The following is a 21414-nucleotide window of genomic DNA, read 5'->3' on the forward strand; positions in this document are numbered from 1 at the left end:
CAGGATGAAAAACATCCCAATCCCAGTCTTGTTTACATTTTTTGCTTCCTTTGGGTGTTCTGGCAGTATATTTTAAAGCTCACGTGCATTTTTGTTTCTTCGTGGTTCTTGGTGTTGCCATTGCCTGCATGTGCCTGCATGTTCAACGTTGCTTTTCTTCCGCATCGAATTAGGTTAACCTGTGGATTTGCATGCAGCCCCATTCATTGCGCTCAGCAAGATAAAAGATCTTTCAGACCCAGACAACATCATTCATTCTGAGAACCGGACTATAACTCTACCCTGTATTTCAGGTGAGGTAATGGATTATTCAAGCAAGACTACAGGTCCATACCCAGAAACACGCCAAGTCATTTCAGGAGTTGGGATTAGTACCCCGCAGTATTCCACAGCAAGGATGACTCCACCTCCAGGACCCCAGTACGGCGTGGGAAGTGTTTTGAGGTCATGTAATGGTGTTGTCTATTCTTCAGTAGCAACTCCAATTCCCTCAACATTTGCTATCACCACTCAACCTGGCTCCATTTTCAGTACCACTGTCAGGGATTTATCCAGTATTCACACGACAGACGCAGTGACTTCATTATCAGCCCTGCATCAAAGCCAGCCAATGCCTCGATCATATTTCATAACAACAGGTGCATCAGAAACAGACATCTCGGTCACCAGCATTGATATCAATGCCAGTCTGCAAACTATTACGATGGAAACTCTTCCTGCAGAGACTATGGACTCTGTTCCTACTTTAACCACAGCATCTGAAGTGTTTTCTGAGGTGACCGGAGAGGAAAGCACTCTTTTAATTGTCCCTGATGAAGACAAACAACAGCAGCAACTTGACCTGGAGCGAGAGCTCCTGGAGCTGGAGAAAATTAAGCAGCAGCGCTTTGCTGAGGAACTGGAGTGGGAACGCCAGGAGATCCAGAGGTTCCGAGAACAGGAAAAGATCATGGTTCAAAAGAAGCTGGAGGAACTCCAGTCCATGAAGCAGCACCTGCTCTACCAGCAAGAAGAAGAGCGGCAAGCCCAGTTCATGATGAGGCAGGAGAGCTTAGCTCAGCAGCAGCTACAGCTTGAGCAGATCCAACAGCTGCAACAACAGCTGCACCAGCAGCTGGAGGAGCAAAAACTTCGCCAGATCTACCAATATAACTATGACCCCTCTGGAACTGCTTCTCCACAAACCTCCACTGAACAGGCAATTTTGGAGGGCCAATATGCCGCGCCAGAGGGCAGTCAGTTTTGGGCCACCGAAGACGCCACCACTACAGCGTCTACTGTGGTGGCCATTGAAATACCACAGAGCCAAGGATGGTACACGGTTCAGTCTGATGGCGTGACTCAGTACATTGCTCCGCCTGGCATCCTGAGCACTGTTGCGGAGATACCTCTGACCGATGTGGTTGTAAAAGAGGAGAAACGACCCAAAAAGAGAAGTTCTGGAGCTAAAGTTCGGGGGCAGTATGATGAGATGGAGGAAAGCATGGCAGACGATCCACGCAACTTAAAAAAGATAGTGGACAGTGGTGTGCAAACTGATGATGAAGAAACCGCTGATCGGAGTTACGCAAGCAGGCGGAGAAGAACTAAAAAAAGCGTGGATACCAGTGTCCAAACTGATGATGAAGATCAAGATGAATGGGATATGCCTTCTAGGTCAAGGAGAAAAGTGCGTACGGGAAAATACGGAGATAGCACTACAGAGGGTGACAAGACCAAACCCCTTTCCAAAGTCTCCAGTGTAGCAGTTCAGACAGTCGCAGAGATATCTGTGCAAACTGAACCAGTGGGAACCATAAGAACACCTTCCATACGAGCGCGGGTGGATGCCAAGGTAGAAATAATTAAACACATTTCAGCACCTGAAAAGACTTACAAAGGGGGCAGTTTAGGATGCCAAACAGAAACAGATTCAGACACACAGAGTCCTCCATATCTGGGTGCCACATCTCCACCCAAAGACAAGAAACGCCCAACACCTTTAGAGATTGGTTATTCATCATCTCACCTTCGGGCAGACACCACAGTCCAGCTGGCTCCTTCCCCACCCAAATCTCCAAAAGTCCTTTACTCACCCATCTCACCACTCTCCCCAGGCAACGCCTTAGAACCAACCTTTGTATCTTACGAGAAACCCCTCCCTGATGACATAAGTCCACAGAAAGTGCTCCATCCAGATATGGCTAAAGTTCCCCCGGCAAGTCCTAAGACAGCCAAGATGATGCAGCGTTCTATGTCTGACCCCAAGCCTCTGAGTCCAACAGCAGACGAGAGTTCCAGGGCTCCTTTTCAGTATTCCGAGGGCTTCACGGTAAGAGGGATTCTATTCAGTCAGAAGACAATGAGGTGATGATGTTAATCCATGTGTTTGCAGATTTAGAAGGTAACAAAACTAGCATGTAGAAAGTGAAATACTAAAAGCGAAGAAGGACTATTTCATTATAAACGTGTGGGAGGGAATGTGGGGAGGTGGGGGGAGGGGAGAAAGAGGCGCTTCACTTACAAGTGCCAAAGGAAAAGGCTGTTGTATGAGACAAACTGCGAACAAAGTTTGCTGTTTTACGAAGCTTGAGACTGAATCTCTGAACTGTAGACTGCATTCAGTGTATGTAACTAACACCTTTTCCGCACATGATGGGATAAACACTGGACATAAACAAAAAGGCAATGGAGCGGGGCTGAGCATGCATTGAGATCAGGGCTACAAAACTCATTTCTGGAGTGCTGGTCAAGTGTATGTGCTCACCCTCTTCCTCCAGTCAGAATATTTACTGCAGAAACTTAGCATAAACTCACTGACAACTCGTGTGCACAAGGGAAGTACTGTGCATTAGCTCCAGCTCACCCATGCTTACTTTGCTTGTGGAAATTTCCTTAAACAAACCTCAAGGTAGCCTCACTGGTAGAGTTTATAGAAGAATAACGGCCTTTTATATTTGTTTTAATAGGAGAGGTTATTTTATGAGGCACAGTTTTGTCGATGAAAAGAAATAGATGTTAGGTATATAAAGATCTCCATAAATGTGAATGAGAAATGTTAATTAATCACAATAGCAGGCATATTATAATTAATAAAATCAATTATATATGGTTTATCAGTTTTGAAAAAAAAACTCTTCAAATTAAGGTTTTCCCTAGTGCAATAGTTTCTGAACTATGGACCTTCAAACTCTGATGCATCTAAATACAAACAGTTTGAGATACTGCTATTTCCTCTGATCTCTATGTGTTAAACAGTGGCCATAAACATGTGGTAAACAGTTATAAAAATTATAACATAACATAATAGAACATAATAATATATTAACTCTGTAGCTATATGGATATTTATAATTATAATAATTAAAATTTCACACCTAAAATTTACATCTTCTGTATTTCCTTCCTAAGGAGTATTTTGAAGGAGTATAATTGTCTTTATGTGGGTACAGAAGAAAAAATTACAGTCAGATTGGCACTTGCGTATTGAGATTCCATTCAATATTTGGTTGCTTCATGATAGATTTGCTTCTGAAATCTGTTAACTCTGTTTAAATAATTATAGTACATTTTTATTTATCTAGATATGGCCTACAAATTTGCATAGATAATGAAATGGAAAAACATTATGTTTTGAACTTTTAAAGTATTGTTCCAAACATCAGTCATTAGAAAGAATAGCTTTGCTAGCTGAACATCTACTCAATATTTGGCATTAAACTTGTATGCCAGTTTTGACAGGAATTGAGCTTTTTAGTATTTTCCCCACATTGCTCCTGTTGGTTTTGTAAATGTACTAGGAAGAATACAATGCATGCCATGAGTATAATAGGTAAAATTACCAACAATAACTGACTTTGAAATATCCAAGGGTCATGGAGCCTTAGAGCACAATTCTATCTTCTTCTAGTTGGTAAACTTCAACACATATCAGAATATGGGATAATAGCAGACTTAAATTTACTGTTATTGTTTGCACCAGGTGGATCATCGTCTATATAAGAAAAATAGCCCATTACCTTGACTTGCATCTTATGACTTGTTTAGATGCAAATGTTTAGACATTCTCAGAGTCCACTTTAACTTTTCAATTTCTTGATATTAATTGTGGCTAACAAGGTCTCAAACACAGAAAAGAATAAGCTCCCTAAGTAACATTCATACTGACATACATTTAAGTAGTCTCGCTCCGTAGTCTGTAGACTGTTAGTTTTCATGGACCAATAAATCGAGGAAAGTATTTACCATTTGCTGGGCATTAAGATGTTGGCAGGACTCATCATAATACACAAGATACGTGATATAGTAGATCAAAGTTTGGATCAGCATCTCCTGCTTCCAATAGTCAGGAAAGGTTCCAGAGAAGTGATTCTGGGACACGAAGGCTAAGGTGTCTGTGGGTTCATGAAGAGAAAGACAAATGTCATTCCAAACAGAAAACAAAAGATTTTGAATTACTCAGATTAATAGACAGATATGCAGCTAAGAGAGAGCATTTTATTTTTATTATATTTTATATTACATTTTTATTTATGTTAAATAAAACTGGAGTGGTGACTGTGAGGCCAATTACAAGGACCCTAATATACCTAATTATAGAATCAATATTTATTTCCTTTCTCCATGAGAAGATAGATCAAAGCGGTCATCATTTTATGTTTAGCCTCTGGACTGCCTTGTTCTTCCCTCACTCAACGTCAGCTCCCTCACGAGCAGGTGAAGTAGTTTCTGATTAAATTCTATGAAAGCATATATATCACTTGCCTCACAATTTAAACTCAGTAGTAGAGTCTGACTGAGTTCAATAAATACTTGGAATTTCTTTTTATTGAAAATATTCTTTAATGCAATATATTGTTCTAGTCATGATTTGACCTCTCTCATCTCCTCTCAGATCTTCATATCTTCACCCATCCAACTCCATGCTTCTAACTCTCTCATTTAGAAAAATAGGTTAAAAAATCGAAAAGCAGAAGCATGGGAAATAAAACCCGTGAAAACACAAAATCAGGAAACATAAAATACAAAGGAATGTCCAATAAGGTACAAAATGCCAAAACAGTGAAGTATGAAATTCATTAAATTCTCCATTGAGTTATTTCTGTGTTGGCTGTCTACTGTTGGGCATGGATCCTGCTCTCAAGTATGGTTTGTATAACCTGTTAGGCTCCATTGGAGAATAATAGTTGTTCCTTTGAAAACAGTTGTCAATTAGAGTTAGCTTCTTTGATAGAGATAGGAGCTCATGTCCACTTCTCTCAGCATTGTGACTCCCTCTGGATTAGACATAGCAGGCCTTGTGTATGTTGCCACAGTCTTTGCAAATTCCTGTGCATAATTCCTGTTGGGTCTGGAAGACACCACTTCCATTGTGCTTTCCATCCCCTCTGGCTCTAACAATATTGCCACCTCTTCTTCTGCATAGTTCTCTGTGCCCTGTGGAGAGACATTTGATAGAGATATTTCCTTTAGAACTGAGTTTTTAAAAGTCTCTCACCATCCACACACATTGTCCATCCAGTTTTGTGTCTCTGAATCAGTTCCCATCTATTGCAGGAGGAAGTTGCTCTGATGATGACTGTATGAGAAACTGATCTACACATATAGGAGAATGTTGTTGGGAGTCATATTATCGCTATGTAATTTTAACAAAACAATAGTCATTGGTTTGCCCCTAGGTCCATGGCCTATCTACTATCAGGGTCTTGGCCTCCTGAGCAATGTCATGCATGGGTTCCATCTTATGGAGTGGACCTTAAATCTCATCAGATAGTTACTTGCACAATATCGGTGTATCATGCAGTGTATCACGCAGGCAGGTCATTATGGACCTCAGGGTTTGTAGCTGGGCTGGTGGTGACCTTTCCTCTCTGGAAGTGTGCAAAGCACCTATGAATACATGTCAGTAGGGGTGAAGAAGGCTCTAGGTGGACACTATGCTGACTTCTTTGTGATTGATGAGATATATAAATATTGTCTTTATCAGCAGGGCCTTCCCATCCCTTTGCAGAAAGCAAGCAGTAGCACTCGCAATTAGCATGAGTAGTTTGGGGGATTTCAATAGAGCTCCTTTGGCCAACAACTCAATTAAATGAAACTTATCCTTACTCTGGAGGTTTAGATTGGTGGCAAAAGAAGTTCAATTATAGCCTTGTCTTTCCCGTCATTTGTGAGTATGCTGAGATTTTATGTGTGTATTTTAGGAGATTCTACATATGTAGGCTTCCATATAACTCCTCAAAAGTGGTCCTTAGTGTTAGTTCGCCACCTCCAAATCCCCTCCTTGTCTTAGTTACTATGAAGAGACATAATAGGCAAGGCAACCTTTATTTTTAAAAAAGCATTTAATTAGAATCCTGTTTGCAGTTTTAGAGGATTAGGCCATGATTTTTATAGCAGGAAGCAAATATGCATGGAAGTGTACTTGAGAGTTGTAGATCCTGAGTCAAAGGTAGGAGGCAGAGAGAAAGAGACACTGGCACTGACTAGCAATTAGAGCACAAACGCCCACCTCCATTGACATACCTTCTCCAACAAGCCCACACCCACTCCAATAAGGCAACACCTACAAATGCTTCCCAAGCACTTCCTCCAACTGGGGACTAAACACTAAAATATAAGAACCTATGGTGTCATTCTCATTCAACCCACCACACTCCCTTATCTTTGTCTTCCATCACCATCTTCATTTAATCCTCCTGTTCTAAGATACCCCCATATTTCATATATATATATATATATATATATATATATATATATATATATATATATATATATATTATATACTATTCATTGGGAGAGCCTCCCCTCCCCCCTAGTCCCTACTCTATTGAAAGCCTAAAAGCTAACATTCACATATAAGAAAACACACATCACATTTGTCTTTTGGGATCTGGTTCACCTCACTCAGGATGTTTTGTTCTAGCTCCATCCATTTTCCTGTGAATTTTATAATTTCATTCTCTAAAAACAACTGGATAATATTCCATTGAGCAAATCTACCACATTTAAATTATCCATTCATCTGTTAGTGGGCATCTAGGTTGTTTTCAGTTTCTGGCTATTATTAACAGTCAATGAACATGAATGAGCAGGTCCTCTAGTTGAATATAAAGAGAATCCTTTGGGTTTATCACGAAGCATGTTATAGCTGTGTCTTGAGGTAAATCTACTCCCAGTTTGCTGAGGATCTGCCACACTGATTTCCAATGAGTGTTTGTTTTCCTTACCCCACATTCTCACTAACATGAGCCATCATTTGTTCCATTGACTTTACCATTCTGACTGGTGTAAGATGAGATTCTGAAGTAGTCTTGCATTTATAACATACTCTGCCTGTTTCCTAAGATCATCTGTTACTTCCTGCATACTTCCTTCTTCTTTTCTGCTCCAACCATGAGCTTGCTGCTATTTGGATGTACCCACATCATCCTCATATCCCAATCCAAGGTTTTCTTCTGGATTTCTCCCAGTTCTTTGTATAACTCTTCCTTATTTGGTGGGTTTTTGCTCAGCTTATATTCAGAAGAGACCATCCTGCCTCATTTGCTTATATACACTTATGACATAAGTCTTACTTCTGCCCCTAAATTTCTGTATAATGCATATAAAGATTATATTTATTACCTAGTATAATATATATAATATGAAATAATACCCTTATTATTCAGTAGAATGTACATAATACATATGAAATGAATACTTGGAGAATGTAAGATTTTATTTATGGGTAAGGATTTTGTTTACTGAGTTCAGAGTTCTATATACTGCACAGAAAAATGCCTGACAAAAATTGTTTAATTGATTTCTTTGTTATCAAACTCTTTCCAAAGGCCTCACAATTTTTTTTACTTCCACTAAAAAAAAAAAAAAAAAAAACAAAACAAAACAAAAGTTAAGCCTGAAAGAAACAATCTTTACCCACTTCCTAAATAATATATATATATATTGTTGTATGATTCAGTGTTACATTATTTCATTCTGTTTTATCCTGTTTATTTTTCTACCTCCTGGCTGTATAACATTGGACTTTTTCAGAATTTATTTCAATCTAGTTTTTTAAAATGTTTTTGTGGCTTAACTGTAGCATCAGGTCCATGAGGATTTTATAAATCAGAGGAAACAAACCATGTTGCCTGTGTTCTTTCTCTTCCAAAGTAAAACGGACTTGCATCACTAACTCGGGCAATCCATAACTTCAAAAAGGAACACCACTTCAGCATGTGAGGAGAGGTGATATTAGCCACTACAAAAAAAAAAAAAAAAAAAAATGTACATTCTAAGAATTTGCCTCTGCTTAGAAATCTGAATTCAATCAAAGATTCGTTTCTTGAAGAAAAGTGAATCTTTAATGACTTCTCCATAAAAAAAGATGATGCATTTCAGAAAAAAAAAAACAAAAATTAATTATTCCTCATAGCCTTGGCATCGAGTAGTCTGCTGTTGATCATGTTGCCACCCTTCATGGCCTTTTCCTTTAGAAACACAAGTGCAATTCATGAGTTAAATCTAACAAAAATATACATTGTTTCACTGACTGCTGCTTTGATAGCTATTTTTTCAAACTTTTGGAACCCTTCAATGTCTATTTCTAAAGGTAATTTCCATAGCAAAAATTGAGAAATTTTATTTTCACTTAATTTTTTTATTCTTCCAAAGTATAAAGATTCAAGAAGTAATGGCTAAACAGGACTTGAAGAAAAAATTCTAATAAGGGTTACTATGCCACCTTTTAAGAAAATGCAAGATAAAATCAATCTATTATACAGGGGGAGGTAATCCCCCTCAGGAACAGTCATAGGGGAGAGGAATAATAGGAAAATGGGAGGGAGGGAAGAATGGGAGGATACAAGGGATGGGATAAACATTGAGATGTAACAAGAATAAATTAATTTAAAAAAAAGGAAAAAAAAAAAAGAAAGAAAATTCCTGGAATTCAATACTATGAAAGGACAGCAGTGTGAGAAAAATCAGAAGCAGCCTCCAAAGGGGTGAAAATCCTGCCTATATGAATTAGAAAATAAAAATAGAAAGCAGTTAAAAGCAAAAAAATTTTTTTGATGAAATCATGTTTTATAGTGATGCTATGTAACAATATTTACTCACATATTAAAGTAGGACAGTAAATACTACAAACATCATCTTTTTAAGGTCCTATATTTCTTCATTTTTATATTGGTCACATATTTGCTGGGATTAAATCTTATGTTGTAAAGTCCAAACATATTAAAATTAAAATAGAGAACAGATTATTGGTGTTTTTCAAATTATAGCAGTAAAATAAAGGCATTAATAATTGACAAAGTACTATCAAGTCTAATGATAAAATCAAATAAGACAAATGCATAAATATGAATATACATTTTAAGAAATATTGTAATTTATCATGATCAATATTTAAGGATTAATTCAAAACAAATCTCAGAATACTAAAGGAAAGGCCATTTTTATTCTATTCCAGAAATTCATATGTCAAACTGTAGAAGTTAGCATGCTTCTAAGAACAGATTCATGTTCCTGTTAATCCGTAAAAACCCTCTGCTGAAATTTAGGATGACTATTTCACACACCATTATAACAAACATGACAGGCTTTGTCACAACTGAGATCTGAATACAATTTGTGTAATTTACCAATGTATAGCATTACTTAACATAAGTATTTTATAATATAATTTTATTAACAACTCATGCTATTTTGTGTCTGAACAGTTGTGAGGCTGATAATCATCCACAACAAAATTACACATGCACACAGACACACACACACAGACACACACACACGCACACACACACATTCTCTCAAATATACTTTCTCTAAAACTCACACACAAACAAATGCACATGTTTATGTATCTATTTATACTTCTAAAACCCACCCATTATTCACACTGACAGATAAATAGCATTAGCTATTATTTAAAAAATAAAATAGCAATTAAAACTGATTGTAATAAAATATTTGGGGGAAACTGAGGATATATTTCAAGACATAAGTTATAGTTAAAGAATCATGTGTTTCACTGAAGATACATTGTTGCCACATTCAATATCACAATATGCATGTATATCAGGTATATGTTGTTTTAGAATACATACATATAGAGAATATTCACACATATTCCTTATATGACTTTGTATGTTTTACATGCTGTTGCATAGTTCAAATATACAAATCACTTAATTTGTGTAGGTACTAAATTAATTTTATTTACTACTTTCAAGATGAATTTTCTGAAATCCAGGTGGATGTCCTTTGAATCCATACACATACCCAAAATAAATTTTACTATTGTACAGTTTTGTTAATGTTCAAAAGGCCTTTTTATGATGCTTTGTGTCAGGGCATATAAACAAAGTCTGAGCCAAGGAACAATGAGAATAAGTTTATAGGCTGAACAGAATCTTAAAGGAATTGGGTAAATAAGCAAAAGTAGGTCAGCCCAAATATAAATAATAACAGAAAGACATTTACTTATTTTAATTTCATACTTAGCACAAGTTCTAAAAGACTGAAAGTAAAACAGTTGGTAAAAATAATAGTCTTACTGTGTAGGCCTGGCTGTTCAGGAACGCATTAAGTAAACCAGGCTGGCCTCAGGTTCACAGAGCTCCACCTGCCTCTGTGTCCAAAGTGCTGAAATTAAAGGTGTGTGCCACCAAGCAAGGCAAATTCTTGAAAATAGTATAATAAACTATTAATCCCTATTATAGCCCCATAATTGAAGAATTGATTTGGTGCGGAAAATGAATGTCACATTTACCTATATGTGGTGTCAAATAAGATCTTAACCCAGTACAATACAGGTAGATTTGAAGCTGAAAGTTATTACATTTGTTATTCCCTTTTCTCCAAATTGAATGGCTATTTATTATTTGTTACTTGAAGAAATGGAAAATCTTCTTATTTATTTTATCCACATAGCTAAATCACTCTTTTGAGGTCGGATCAAAATTCCATTTTATTTCTGCTAGGAACTGAGTTTGTACTTGACAGGGCTAGGCATATCACCATTGTTGGTTTAGTTAGATTTTTCTAGCTACACTCAGTGCTAATTGTAGGATTTATTCTTTATGCAGAGAGGCTGTTTGTATAGCTATTTATTCCATTGAGCCTTGGCCTGAATACACTGCTTCATGTGCTAATTGATAGTGTGAAGTTGTTAGTAGTTCCTAAACAGCTCGGTGTGATAATTTACTTTTCCTTTGCACCTGAAAACAATATACAAGTTTTCTTAAGGGTGATATAGATATTAGGCCCAAAAATGTTCTTACAAAAATCATTCCAATAGTGTATTCAGGAAAGTCATCTTTATTGAAAACTCAACTGGCTTTTCATTTATGGCAGTAATGACTTGCTTATAAACAGTTAAAGAAATGCACAATAGACTCATATTCATGGATTATGTATTGAAAAACCATCGAAGTGCTCATTTCTATTTCTACATAGAATTGAGAATTGTAGGAAAATTTAAGAATTTGAATAACACAAAAAGGGGGATTTTAAAGGCTTGTGAATTTTATCTTCTAAAAACCCTATGGAACGCTTCTTGACACTAATTGAATTAAATGTACAACTCCCAATCAACTGTGAATAGCACTGTCGCATAAAGAACCAATGGTCAATAAAATATATGAAATATGGTCCAGCACTAATGACTCCACAGTAGGATTTAAGTTTTAGAGGCACTATTTGATATCATTTACATTTATCACAAAGAATTACTTCATCATTTCAAACATATATCGATAACAAAAAGAACTCTTGGAGCTAGTGAGATGGCGTGTGGACTAAGGGAGCTTGCAGGCACATATGACTGAAGGAGACAGCCAGTCCTCACACACTGTCATCTGGCCTCCACGTGTCCGCTGTGGGAGGCGTGGATCCATACACATTCATATACACAAGATGAATGACAGTATTCAAACAAAAACCTACATCACATTTACTTTAGTGTTGTTTCAAGGTTATGTTCTAGGACAAGGAGGAATTGGTGAGACAGAAACATCAGATGGTGGAGATTCCTAAGACTTTGTGGTTAGCAATCATAACCTGAACACAGAATGTCTTTCTCACTCACATTCAGGGTCATTTTTAAAAATCTTAACACAGTGCTCAAAGTTTTTGATATTCAGTGACTCTGTCATTCTTCATATTGCTAATGACCTGATGCTTGGGAAACATGACAGCAGCCACAGATCCAATTCTCTATGTTCATAAAAACCATCAGGAATGAATGACATTTTATTGTCTATAAAAGAGAATTCATTTTCTTCTGATGAAGGTGACAGTCGGTAGATATTTCATGCAAACATTGCATTGGCTGTGACTGCCCTCTGTGGAGAGTGATTTGTTCTCAAGCTCACTAAATCATTGGCAGGCCATGCTGCAGTTAACACGCCTGGGTATAAAAGAATGCTTGCTGGAAAAAATTAGGAGACACTTTTCAATTTTCTTATTTGCATTTATGGCTAAATATAAGTTCTCATTTTAATTCTTAGAATTTTTGTTAGTTTAATATTCTCTTCAGAGTTCCCACACAAAGGGGAATTCATTTTCAAAAACTGAATATAGTCAGGTTGCATATAATATTATTTTACATTGAAGAAAGTGACATTAGATATCAATAAATTGTATTCAGAATCTCCAAGTGAGCAGGAACCTGTAAAAGTAAAATTGGTTATAATTGAGAATGGAATAACAGTCTGCAACTTAAAGAGCGAAGGGTTTGATTTGGTTTCCATTGCCAGGAACAGTCAGTCCATGCTGTTGGCCTGAGACTCACTGACTACTGAGTGTGGTCACCTGGGAATCTTCCCACTTCTTTCCCCTGGAAGCTGGGACCACAGGGAAATTGTGGTATTTAAAGGAAATTAATAATTTCCCTATTGTTTCTTGATATATTCTTCTATTCCAAATCTTCACAGGACTTTAGAGATTACAGGTCTTATTTTGTGTGTGCAAACATTGCCTCACAGTGGTTTATGTAATTTCCAAAGCCACAACTCTTAAACTTCCGCATGTTGAAAACAGCAAAACCCCAGATATGTGTTTCTAAGAAGAAAAGAATGAGCTCAGGTGGGCTCCTCTACCCAGTAAGATTCCCTAGTCATGAGATTAAAATGGGAGAGGGTGCTTCATTGCTTTAAGGTCATAGGAAAATACCATTTCATTCCAGTAAATTCTCACTCAAACTGTGATATATTCTTCAGTGACTGAATGCTGGGCTGTAGAACACAAAAGTAAATTTAGTGCCTTTGTTTAATTGCATGCAGATGAAACAATGGTAGTCCTAAATTGAACTGAAACAGAACCTGCTGGTGGCTACGTTTGTAAACTTTATAAAAATGGAAGAATTGGGTTTTTTTTTTTATCCACTTGCCATTAATCATGTAAAATATGTAGTGGAATAGATAAGAATTCCTAAAGTTAGATAAACTTCCCTAAATCATATCAAGCATAATCACTCATGAGGAGAAACATTTGTGCAATATCCTTAGCACTGTAAGTACTTAAAATAGTTAAGAGTCAATTCAACCTAGGTAGGATTTTTTATATTCTATTGTACAAATAATTACAGCCATTTTGAAGCTATGACTGGTAAAGATGATTATTGTACACATAAATATATACTCATAATAGGTGGGGCCCTTCTTTTCCCAGTGCTGGGAATCAGGCCCATAGCCTTGCTATACAAGGCAATGTTTCAACTACCGAGCTACACACCTCAGCTCAGAATGTGTTTTACCAAGGGAAACCTGTGATGCTGGTGCTGCTACCCACTACCAAGAAATTTGAACTTTCACTTTTTGAGAAATTATCAAAATTTTCCATAGCACTTAAAACTCACATTTCTCTCAGCAATACACAGTCATTTCCACTCATCTATCTGTTCCTCCACACTTGCTCTCCTTTAATTAGAAGAGTAGCCGTCCTACTAGGTGTGAACCAGTATAAAATTGTGGTTTTGATTATTGTACTAATTAATGATGGTGAACATTAGTTCAAATGTTTCATAATCTTTGTTTGCTTTTTCTCCTTTGGAGAAATTATTCATGAGTTTGACCCGTTTTTAATCAGATAATGTAATAATAATAGTTTATAAAAGTCATAATTTTAATATTAGTGGATAAAGACAGCTAACATAATAGGTAGCCTGAAACATTATCAGTTAATTGGGAAGTAAGGTAAATGTATGTAGTTATTTTAAATGGGTACTGGGAGAAAACTCCCAAGTGTTGATCTCAGGAAATTATTTTTATTTCTTCAGGATAAGCTGCCTCCACACAAAATGTTTACTATTAACATTTGCAAGTCTGAAAAGAAGCTGGTTCTCAAGTTTCTAAAGATGAGTTCACTCATTTAAAAAGGACAACATACAGAAATCAGCTTAATCTGATGCAGTTCTGAGAACTTAGCCTTCTGAAACACACTTCTTGCACAAAGCACTGTGCTATGCTTGAACATATGTTGAGGATCAATGATACAATGTCAACGTTTAAAATACATCAGAATTTTCTGGTCGTAGAGGAGTGTTTACTTACATCAGGAATATCTTTATAAGTGTGGAAATAACCTTGGCCTTTCTCAAACATCAAGAAGCCATGAACTCAGCCATCTTCCTAGGGAAGGCTGTGATGGGGTCTGGAACCAGGCCAGGAAATGGGAAGATGACCTAAGTCTTGATTTTTTTCCCCAGAGCAAGCTGGTTCCTTGAATCCCTGTCCTTCCAGAGAGTGGCCAAACTGAGGTGCTTTTGAAACATTTCTCTGAAACTCTAAATTCAAAAGTAAAAAAATAAAACAAAACAAAACAAAAACCTCGACACAATTTTAATAGAGGAAAGAATTAAGGTTTCAAATAAAACCTTAACATACAATAAGAGTGATAATGTGTGGGACCGAGGGGTGAAACTTGGGGTGTCATGCTCGTGCTTTTGCCCCAACCCTCAGACCGGCAAGTATCACAATAGCTACTTTTTAAAAAGTAATACCTTAGGAGTTTTTTACTTTGTGAAAAAGAAGGAAAGCATTAGAAAGCCTTAGATGACCTGCCTTCTCCAATGTATTCTGACACTATCTCTAAACTGATTATTTTTTAAATTAATTTATTTTTATTACAATTTATTTATATTATATCTCTATTGTAATCCCCTCACTCTTACCTTCCTGTTCCCAACCACCCTACATTTTCTGCCCTATTCACCTCTCCTAGACCCCTATGGAGACTGAGTTGACTATTTGCTACATCTGAGCAGGGGGCATTGGTCCTCTATATGTATGGTCCTTGTTTGGTTCATCAGTCTCCACTGTCCCACCCAAGGACCAGAGTTATTGGCTTTCTTAGTCTTCTTGAGGAGCTCATGTCCCCTCCAAGTCCTTCTACATCCCCACTCTATCATAAGACTCCCTGCTTTCTGCCCAATGTTAAGTAGACCTTAAATCCAGTTGGACAGCTCTTGATGTCTGTCAACGTGAGTGGTACTTTTCCCATCATTATTGCCTTGCAGGTAGTTTGGCAGCCTTGAAGAAAACATCTTTCCTAACTTGGTGCATCTAAAATTCTGAATGTAAATCAATATCTGTCATATCTCATCATTATCAACTTATAACATCTATTTAGCCCAATAAGTTTAATTTTAGATAAATTAGATACATAGAATTCAAGTTTAAGATTATTCTTCACATGCATTATATATATTTCTACTCTTAATATGCAGTATTGTACCCATACAACTCAACTATAATACAAGGTTTACTTCCAGTATTTTGAAAGTGCTATTGCAGGCTGTTTAGGATAAGTAAGTTATACAAGCTAATTGTTAGTTCATCAAATCATAGACACATCCATTACTAGTCTATTTTTTATCACAAGGATATACATCCTCAGTGTAACAGAGAGATATGATTCTATAGAAAAATAAGGTAAAATAGTTAGAAAAAGTCTTTTTAAAAACCTCAGAGACATAAAGAATATGGCATTTAAAGACAACTTTATTATTTTAAGGATTCATTGACAATGAGACAGTTTAACTCCCAACAATACCCAGCCTACCTCAAAGAAGATGATGAGCATCGGTATCCATTTTTAATTGGATTATTTTGTCTGTTGGTGTTTAATTTCTTGAGTTCTCATATATATTGACTATAAGCGCCCTGTTAGATGTAGGGTTGGTGAAGATCTTTTCCCAGCCTGTAGGCTGTCATTTTGTTCTGTTGACAATGTACTTTGCCTTACAGAAGCTTTTCAGTTTCATGAGGTCCCATTTATTAATTGTTGATCTTAAAGCCTGAGCTATTGGTGTTCTGTTCAGTAAGTTGTCTCCTTTGCCAGTGAGCTCAAGGCTCTTCCCCACCTTCTCTTCCAATAGATTTAACTGTGGTTTTATGTTAAGGTCTTTAATACACTTGGACTTGAGATTTTTGCAGGGTGATAAATATGGGTCTATTTCTATTTTTTCTAAGCCAGAAACATTTGTTGAAGAATCTATCTTTTTTTTCCATTGTATGGTTTTGGCTCCTTTGTCAAAATCAAGTGTCTGTAGGGTGTGAATTTATTTCTGGGTCTTTAATTCAATTCCAGTGATCTACCAGTAGGTTTCTTATGCCAGTACCGTGCTGTTTTTATTACTGTGACTCTACAGTTTGAGATCAGGGATGGAGATACCTCTTGAACATCTTTTATTATGCTGGATTGTCATAGCTATTCTGGTTTTTTGTTTGTTTGTTTTTCCATATGAAGTTGTGAATTGTTCTTTCAAGGTCTGTAAAGAAATGTGTTGGTATTTTGATGGAAATTGCATTGAATCTGTAGATTGCTTTTACCAAAAGCAATGGCCATTTTCACTATGTTAACCCTACTGATTCATGAGCATTGGAGATCTTTCCACTTTCTGGTATTTTTCAATTTCTTTTTTCAGAGACTTGAAGTTTTGTTTTGTTTGTTGTTTGTTTGTTTGTTTGTTTTAATACAAGTCTTTCACTTGCTTGGTCAATGTTACACCAAGATACTTTATATTTCTGTGGCTATTGTGAAGGGTCTTGTTTCCCTAATTTCTTTCTCAGCCCATACAGGAATGCTACTGTTTGTTGGTTTGTTTTTAGTTATTTTTTTTTCCAGCCACTTTGCTGAAGGTGTTCGTCAGCTGTATGAGTTCCTGGTAGAATTTTTTTAGTCACTTATGTATACTAGTATATAATCAACAAATATCGATATTTTGACATCTTTCTTTCTGATCTGTATGCCCTTGTTCTGGGTTCTTTACCAGGTCACAGAGGAAGAGGATGCAGTTAGTTCTGATGAGACTTGGTAGGCTGAGGTCAATTGATAAGGAAAAAGGGCTCTCTGTCTCTGAGGTCTAGGAAGGGGTATGAGGGAAGACGGAGAGAGACTGGGAACAGGAGAGATGAGGGAGGGGGCTAATATTAGGATGTAAATTGAATAAAACATCTTATTTTGGCATATATATTTATATTACTACACATAAATTAAAAATTACATACAGCAAGAGGAACCACAAAACAATCAGGGATTATAAGAATGTTACATTCATGGTATTTTGGCTAATTGTATTTGGCAACCTTGTAGAAAACATATTTCCTATTTTGGTGATTCTAAAACTCTGAATGAGAATCATTATCTATCATATCTCATTTCTGTCAACTTAAACACCTATCTAGACCAAAAGCCATCTTAACTCCTAAACAGCTAAGGTTAATTGTAAGACGAAACTATGAATTGAATAAATTTTTTAAAATAAATTTAAATTAAAAAAGAGTAGTTTGTCCATACAACAAGACTCGATGTTTTTTTTTTAAAAACGTGCTTTTGATGATGTTTGGTTGATTTATTGGAGTTTTATTTTGTTTGTTTGATTGCTTGTAAGTAAATGAAGTTTGGTTGGTGGAGGGTTGTACCCGAGAGGATTTAGAGGAGGGAACAAACCTGAACAAAATATATAGCATGAAAGTTTTAAAATAAAGTAAAGGTTTATAATACAACATTAAAAACACACAAGTGCTCCTATCTTTCCATATGTGCCCATGCATTAACAAGGCAATCCAGTCTGCCTCACTAAACATTATACTTGCTCAGGATTCCAACTTTCCCTAGAAAATTGCCATCTTACAATCAAGTCTTGAAGTATGATTGATGAATTTTGCATCTGTGAGGATAATCTAACACTAGAGACTCTATTTCTTTGTCATCTTAAAGTGATCACTACTTCCAGACAGGTTGGCCTTCCATTCTCTCAATTGTTTTTGGAGCTTAAATCACATGAAATTTATCTGTCTCAGAAGTCATGTGTGCTTCTCACATGTAAACATGCTTTTTCATTGACTCCTTTCTCACTTATGTATTGGCTCCTTTTTGTTGTTCAGGGATGCCCATGATCTAGTTCACTGAAATACCCTGCACATAGCTCGACTGACTCTGCACTCCTATGCCGTGTATCATCACAATAGCATTTGCCTTGTTGTAGAAAATAAAAAACAAAACAAACAAACAAAAAACCAACAATAACAACAACAAAAACTAAACTACCATGAATGAATTCAAATCAAATAGTGTTTCTTTTAGTCTCTACATTGTATTATTGCAAGGCAATAGATAACTACAGACCGTTTGTGTGTTCCACCTAATACCACAACTCCAGGAATGGTTTACTTTATGATTCTTCATTTCCTTGATTAAAATCTGTTATATTCAAGCACTGGGAACATGAGGAAGTTAATAATCCTTTCTCTACCTGATTTTTCTCATGTATACAGTGAAGGTAATCAAATTTATGCCAAAAGATTATTATAAATTGAAATAAGTCAATGTAAGTAACACAATAAGGTAAACTTTAAATTATTAACATCACATATGTTCTACATCTAATGACCTACTGCCACTCTTGTAAAAGAAAATTATCTTTTGATTCTGGACCATTTGATGTATTATGGCCTCTTTTCCTGTCTTACTTGCATTTCCATCATTCTGCACTTCAAGTAGAATGTTTTTCCTGTGTAAGTGATAGGACTCCAGTCAGTCCTCTTCTGTATTATCCACTGTGGGTACACTGAACTTATAAGTAAGCAATATGAATGAATAACAGGAAGCTTCCTGGCTTTCAAGACCTATCACATACCATCCCAATATCCTGCTTTGTAGACTTCAACTCTAGTTAGTCTACTGGACTCTTAGTTCCTATATATGCATAGCAGTAATAGGCATTTGTATAACCATGTTAATTTTAATAAAATATCTGAAAATGTCAGAAATATTATCAAAATAGAAGTGTTAAAAATAACAAACACTTTGGGAACTAAGAAAAGTGATTGGCCAAAGCCTAAAACCAAATACTATTGGATTGGCATCATTTTCTATGCATGGAAACAATATTTCTTGTTTGTTTGCTTTTCAATATAGAATGCTTCAATATTCATCCCTTATTTTTTTAGTCAGGCCTCCTTATATTTCTACTGTGTCATAAATAAAAGTTCCATATGGTTTCTGGTTCTGACATATGTTCTGCCATAAGAACCTAGCATAATGTCTGTCTGCTCAGAGAGCACGCTTTAAGAATTATATAAGTGAAAACATTTAAAAGACAGTTATGTTAAAATTCCATCAGTGAAATGGTAAAAGGAACAAAAATATTTGTGAAGATCCTTAAAGCTTTAGGTGAGGGAGAAAGTACATAGGCCAAGACCTAGTTTTAGGAAGGGTTCTAGGTTGAACAGAAACTAAAGTTAGGAAATTTCAGGTAAGAAACTATTTACCACAATATTCAGAGTCTATGCACTAAACTTAAGCCATTTGAGTGTTAGTTGCCAATTTGTAGTGAACTGAATGTTTTGTTGTTGTTGTTTGAGATGATGATGATGATTTCCCTCATACCACTAACCTGGAAATTCATTTTCAATCAATATTTTTGTTAAATTTCGTCTTTAATATATTATTCATAATAGTGATTTTTCCAAAGATATTCTCTGAAATACATATTACTGTATCATTTCTATACATAGAATCTTCAGTGATTCTTCTTGTTTACATGATTCAATCTAAACTTTGTCTGATTGCTTCCCACCTTTCTATACATGCGTGAGCATTCTGTGGTCAGTACTGTAGGTCCCAGGACACATATGTATCCACACACCCATGCCTTTGTCCATGGATTTTGCTTCCAAACACTCTTTCCCTTATATACCTTGGATTTCCTGTGAGTGCTTGGCTGGGACTACTTCACAAGATGCCTCTCAATTGCAATATGTGTGTCAATCAATCTGAGATATAAATTTGTTATTTTACATTCTCTGAGAACAAAGTATAAGCTTTTCTTCTAAAATTGGTTATGTTAAATCATAGTCTATAGTGAAACATTTCAAGCCTTTTTTAAGCTACATAACCTTCAAGAAACAAGAGCCATTCATTTTTATATAATCACAGAACACGGCATCAAGTAAAGATGTAGGAAATACTTATCAGACAGTTGGACAGAATAATAACTTTAATTCTTCAATCCCAAATATTTATTCACTTTATTTTAGACTTTTATGATTCCAGTACATTCATTAAGAGTAATTTCTTTGAGCCTACCTCCTGAAATTTAGGAGATATACATTATGCTTTGAGAATAAAATGGAAAGCTGAAAAGATATATGTCAGTTTACAAAGAAATTTGAAATTTAAAAACATTAATGGTTACATTTTAATACTTTCCTTTTATAGTTAGGATTGACTTTCTCTTAACCACTCAGTATAAAATTTATTTTGTGTTATTTTTAGTATCATATGTGGACATATTTTCATAATACATAAATATTATTTATCATACATCCTGATGTTTACATTTGTAGTGCAAATTACTTTCTTCTTCTAAAATTTGAATTGTACATCAATCACATTGTACTTGAGCAACAGTGTTAAACAAACACAGACTGATGAAGGTCATCTCTGTCATTTTAATTGGTATAATCTGGACCAGGTTGTATAAATCACTAAAGTTACAAATATCTGAAACCTACAGTTAAAAATACTTCCTAACTATAATGTTCTGTTTGAGATTTAATCAGATGTTACATACTGAGCTATTAGTAACACTCAATACACAGTATGCTTTTATATAGTTTTGGTATAAAATTTAGTTATTACTCTTGAAACAATGTGTACTTCCTAGTTAACTGATATTATATAAAATTTTGTCAAATTGCTCTAGGCATTTTTATATCTTTGATAATTTCCTGTTCTCTGCTCTCAAAACATAGAATTTTATCTTCCCTGTGCCTCTTTAGAGAATACTCTTTTCAAAACGGTAACCTCCAAACCACAATCCAGCCTGTCTTAATAGCAAGCTGAGAGGGAACTGTATCCTCCAGTTTTGTTTTTGGTTTTTTTTTTTTCCCCTTTTTTTTGATTTTCTGTCTAGTATAACTACTCTCAGTAAACTGA

At 35.9% G+C, this 21414-nt stretch overlaps 1 protein-coding gene across 1 annotated transcript in view; it reads left to right on the plus strand.

The window, feature by feature from the left end:
* The window catches only part of Pclo (piccolo presynaptic cytomatrix protein), a 328544-nt gene that overhangs the window by 156915 nt on the left and 150215 nt on the right, over nucleotides 1-21414 (plus strand). Inside the window, exon 6 of the mRNA XM_051152077.1 lies at nucleotides 294-2311. Within this exon, the coding sequence (XP_051008034.1) occupies nucleotides 294-2311 (2018 nt within the window). The remainder of the gene's footprint in view (nucleotides 1-293; nucleotides 2312-21414) is intronic.

The sequence above is a fragment of the Acomys russatus genome, chromosome 10 (genome assembly GCF_903995435.1).
Source record: "Acomys russatus chromosome 10, mAcoRus1.1, whole genome shotgun sequence".
Classification (NCBI taxonomy): Eukaryota; Metazoa; Chordata; class Mammalia; order Rodentia; family Muridae; genus Acomys; species Acomys russatus.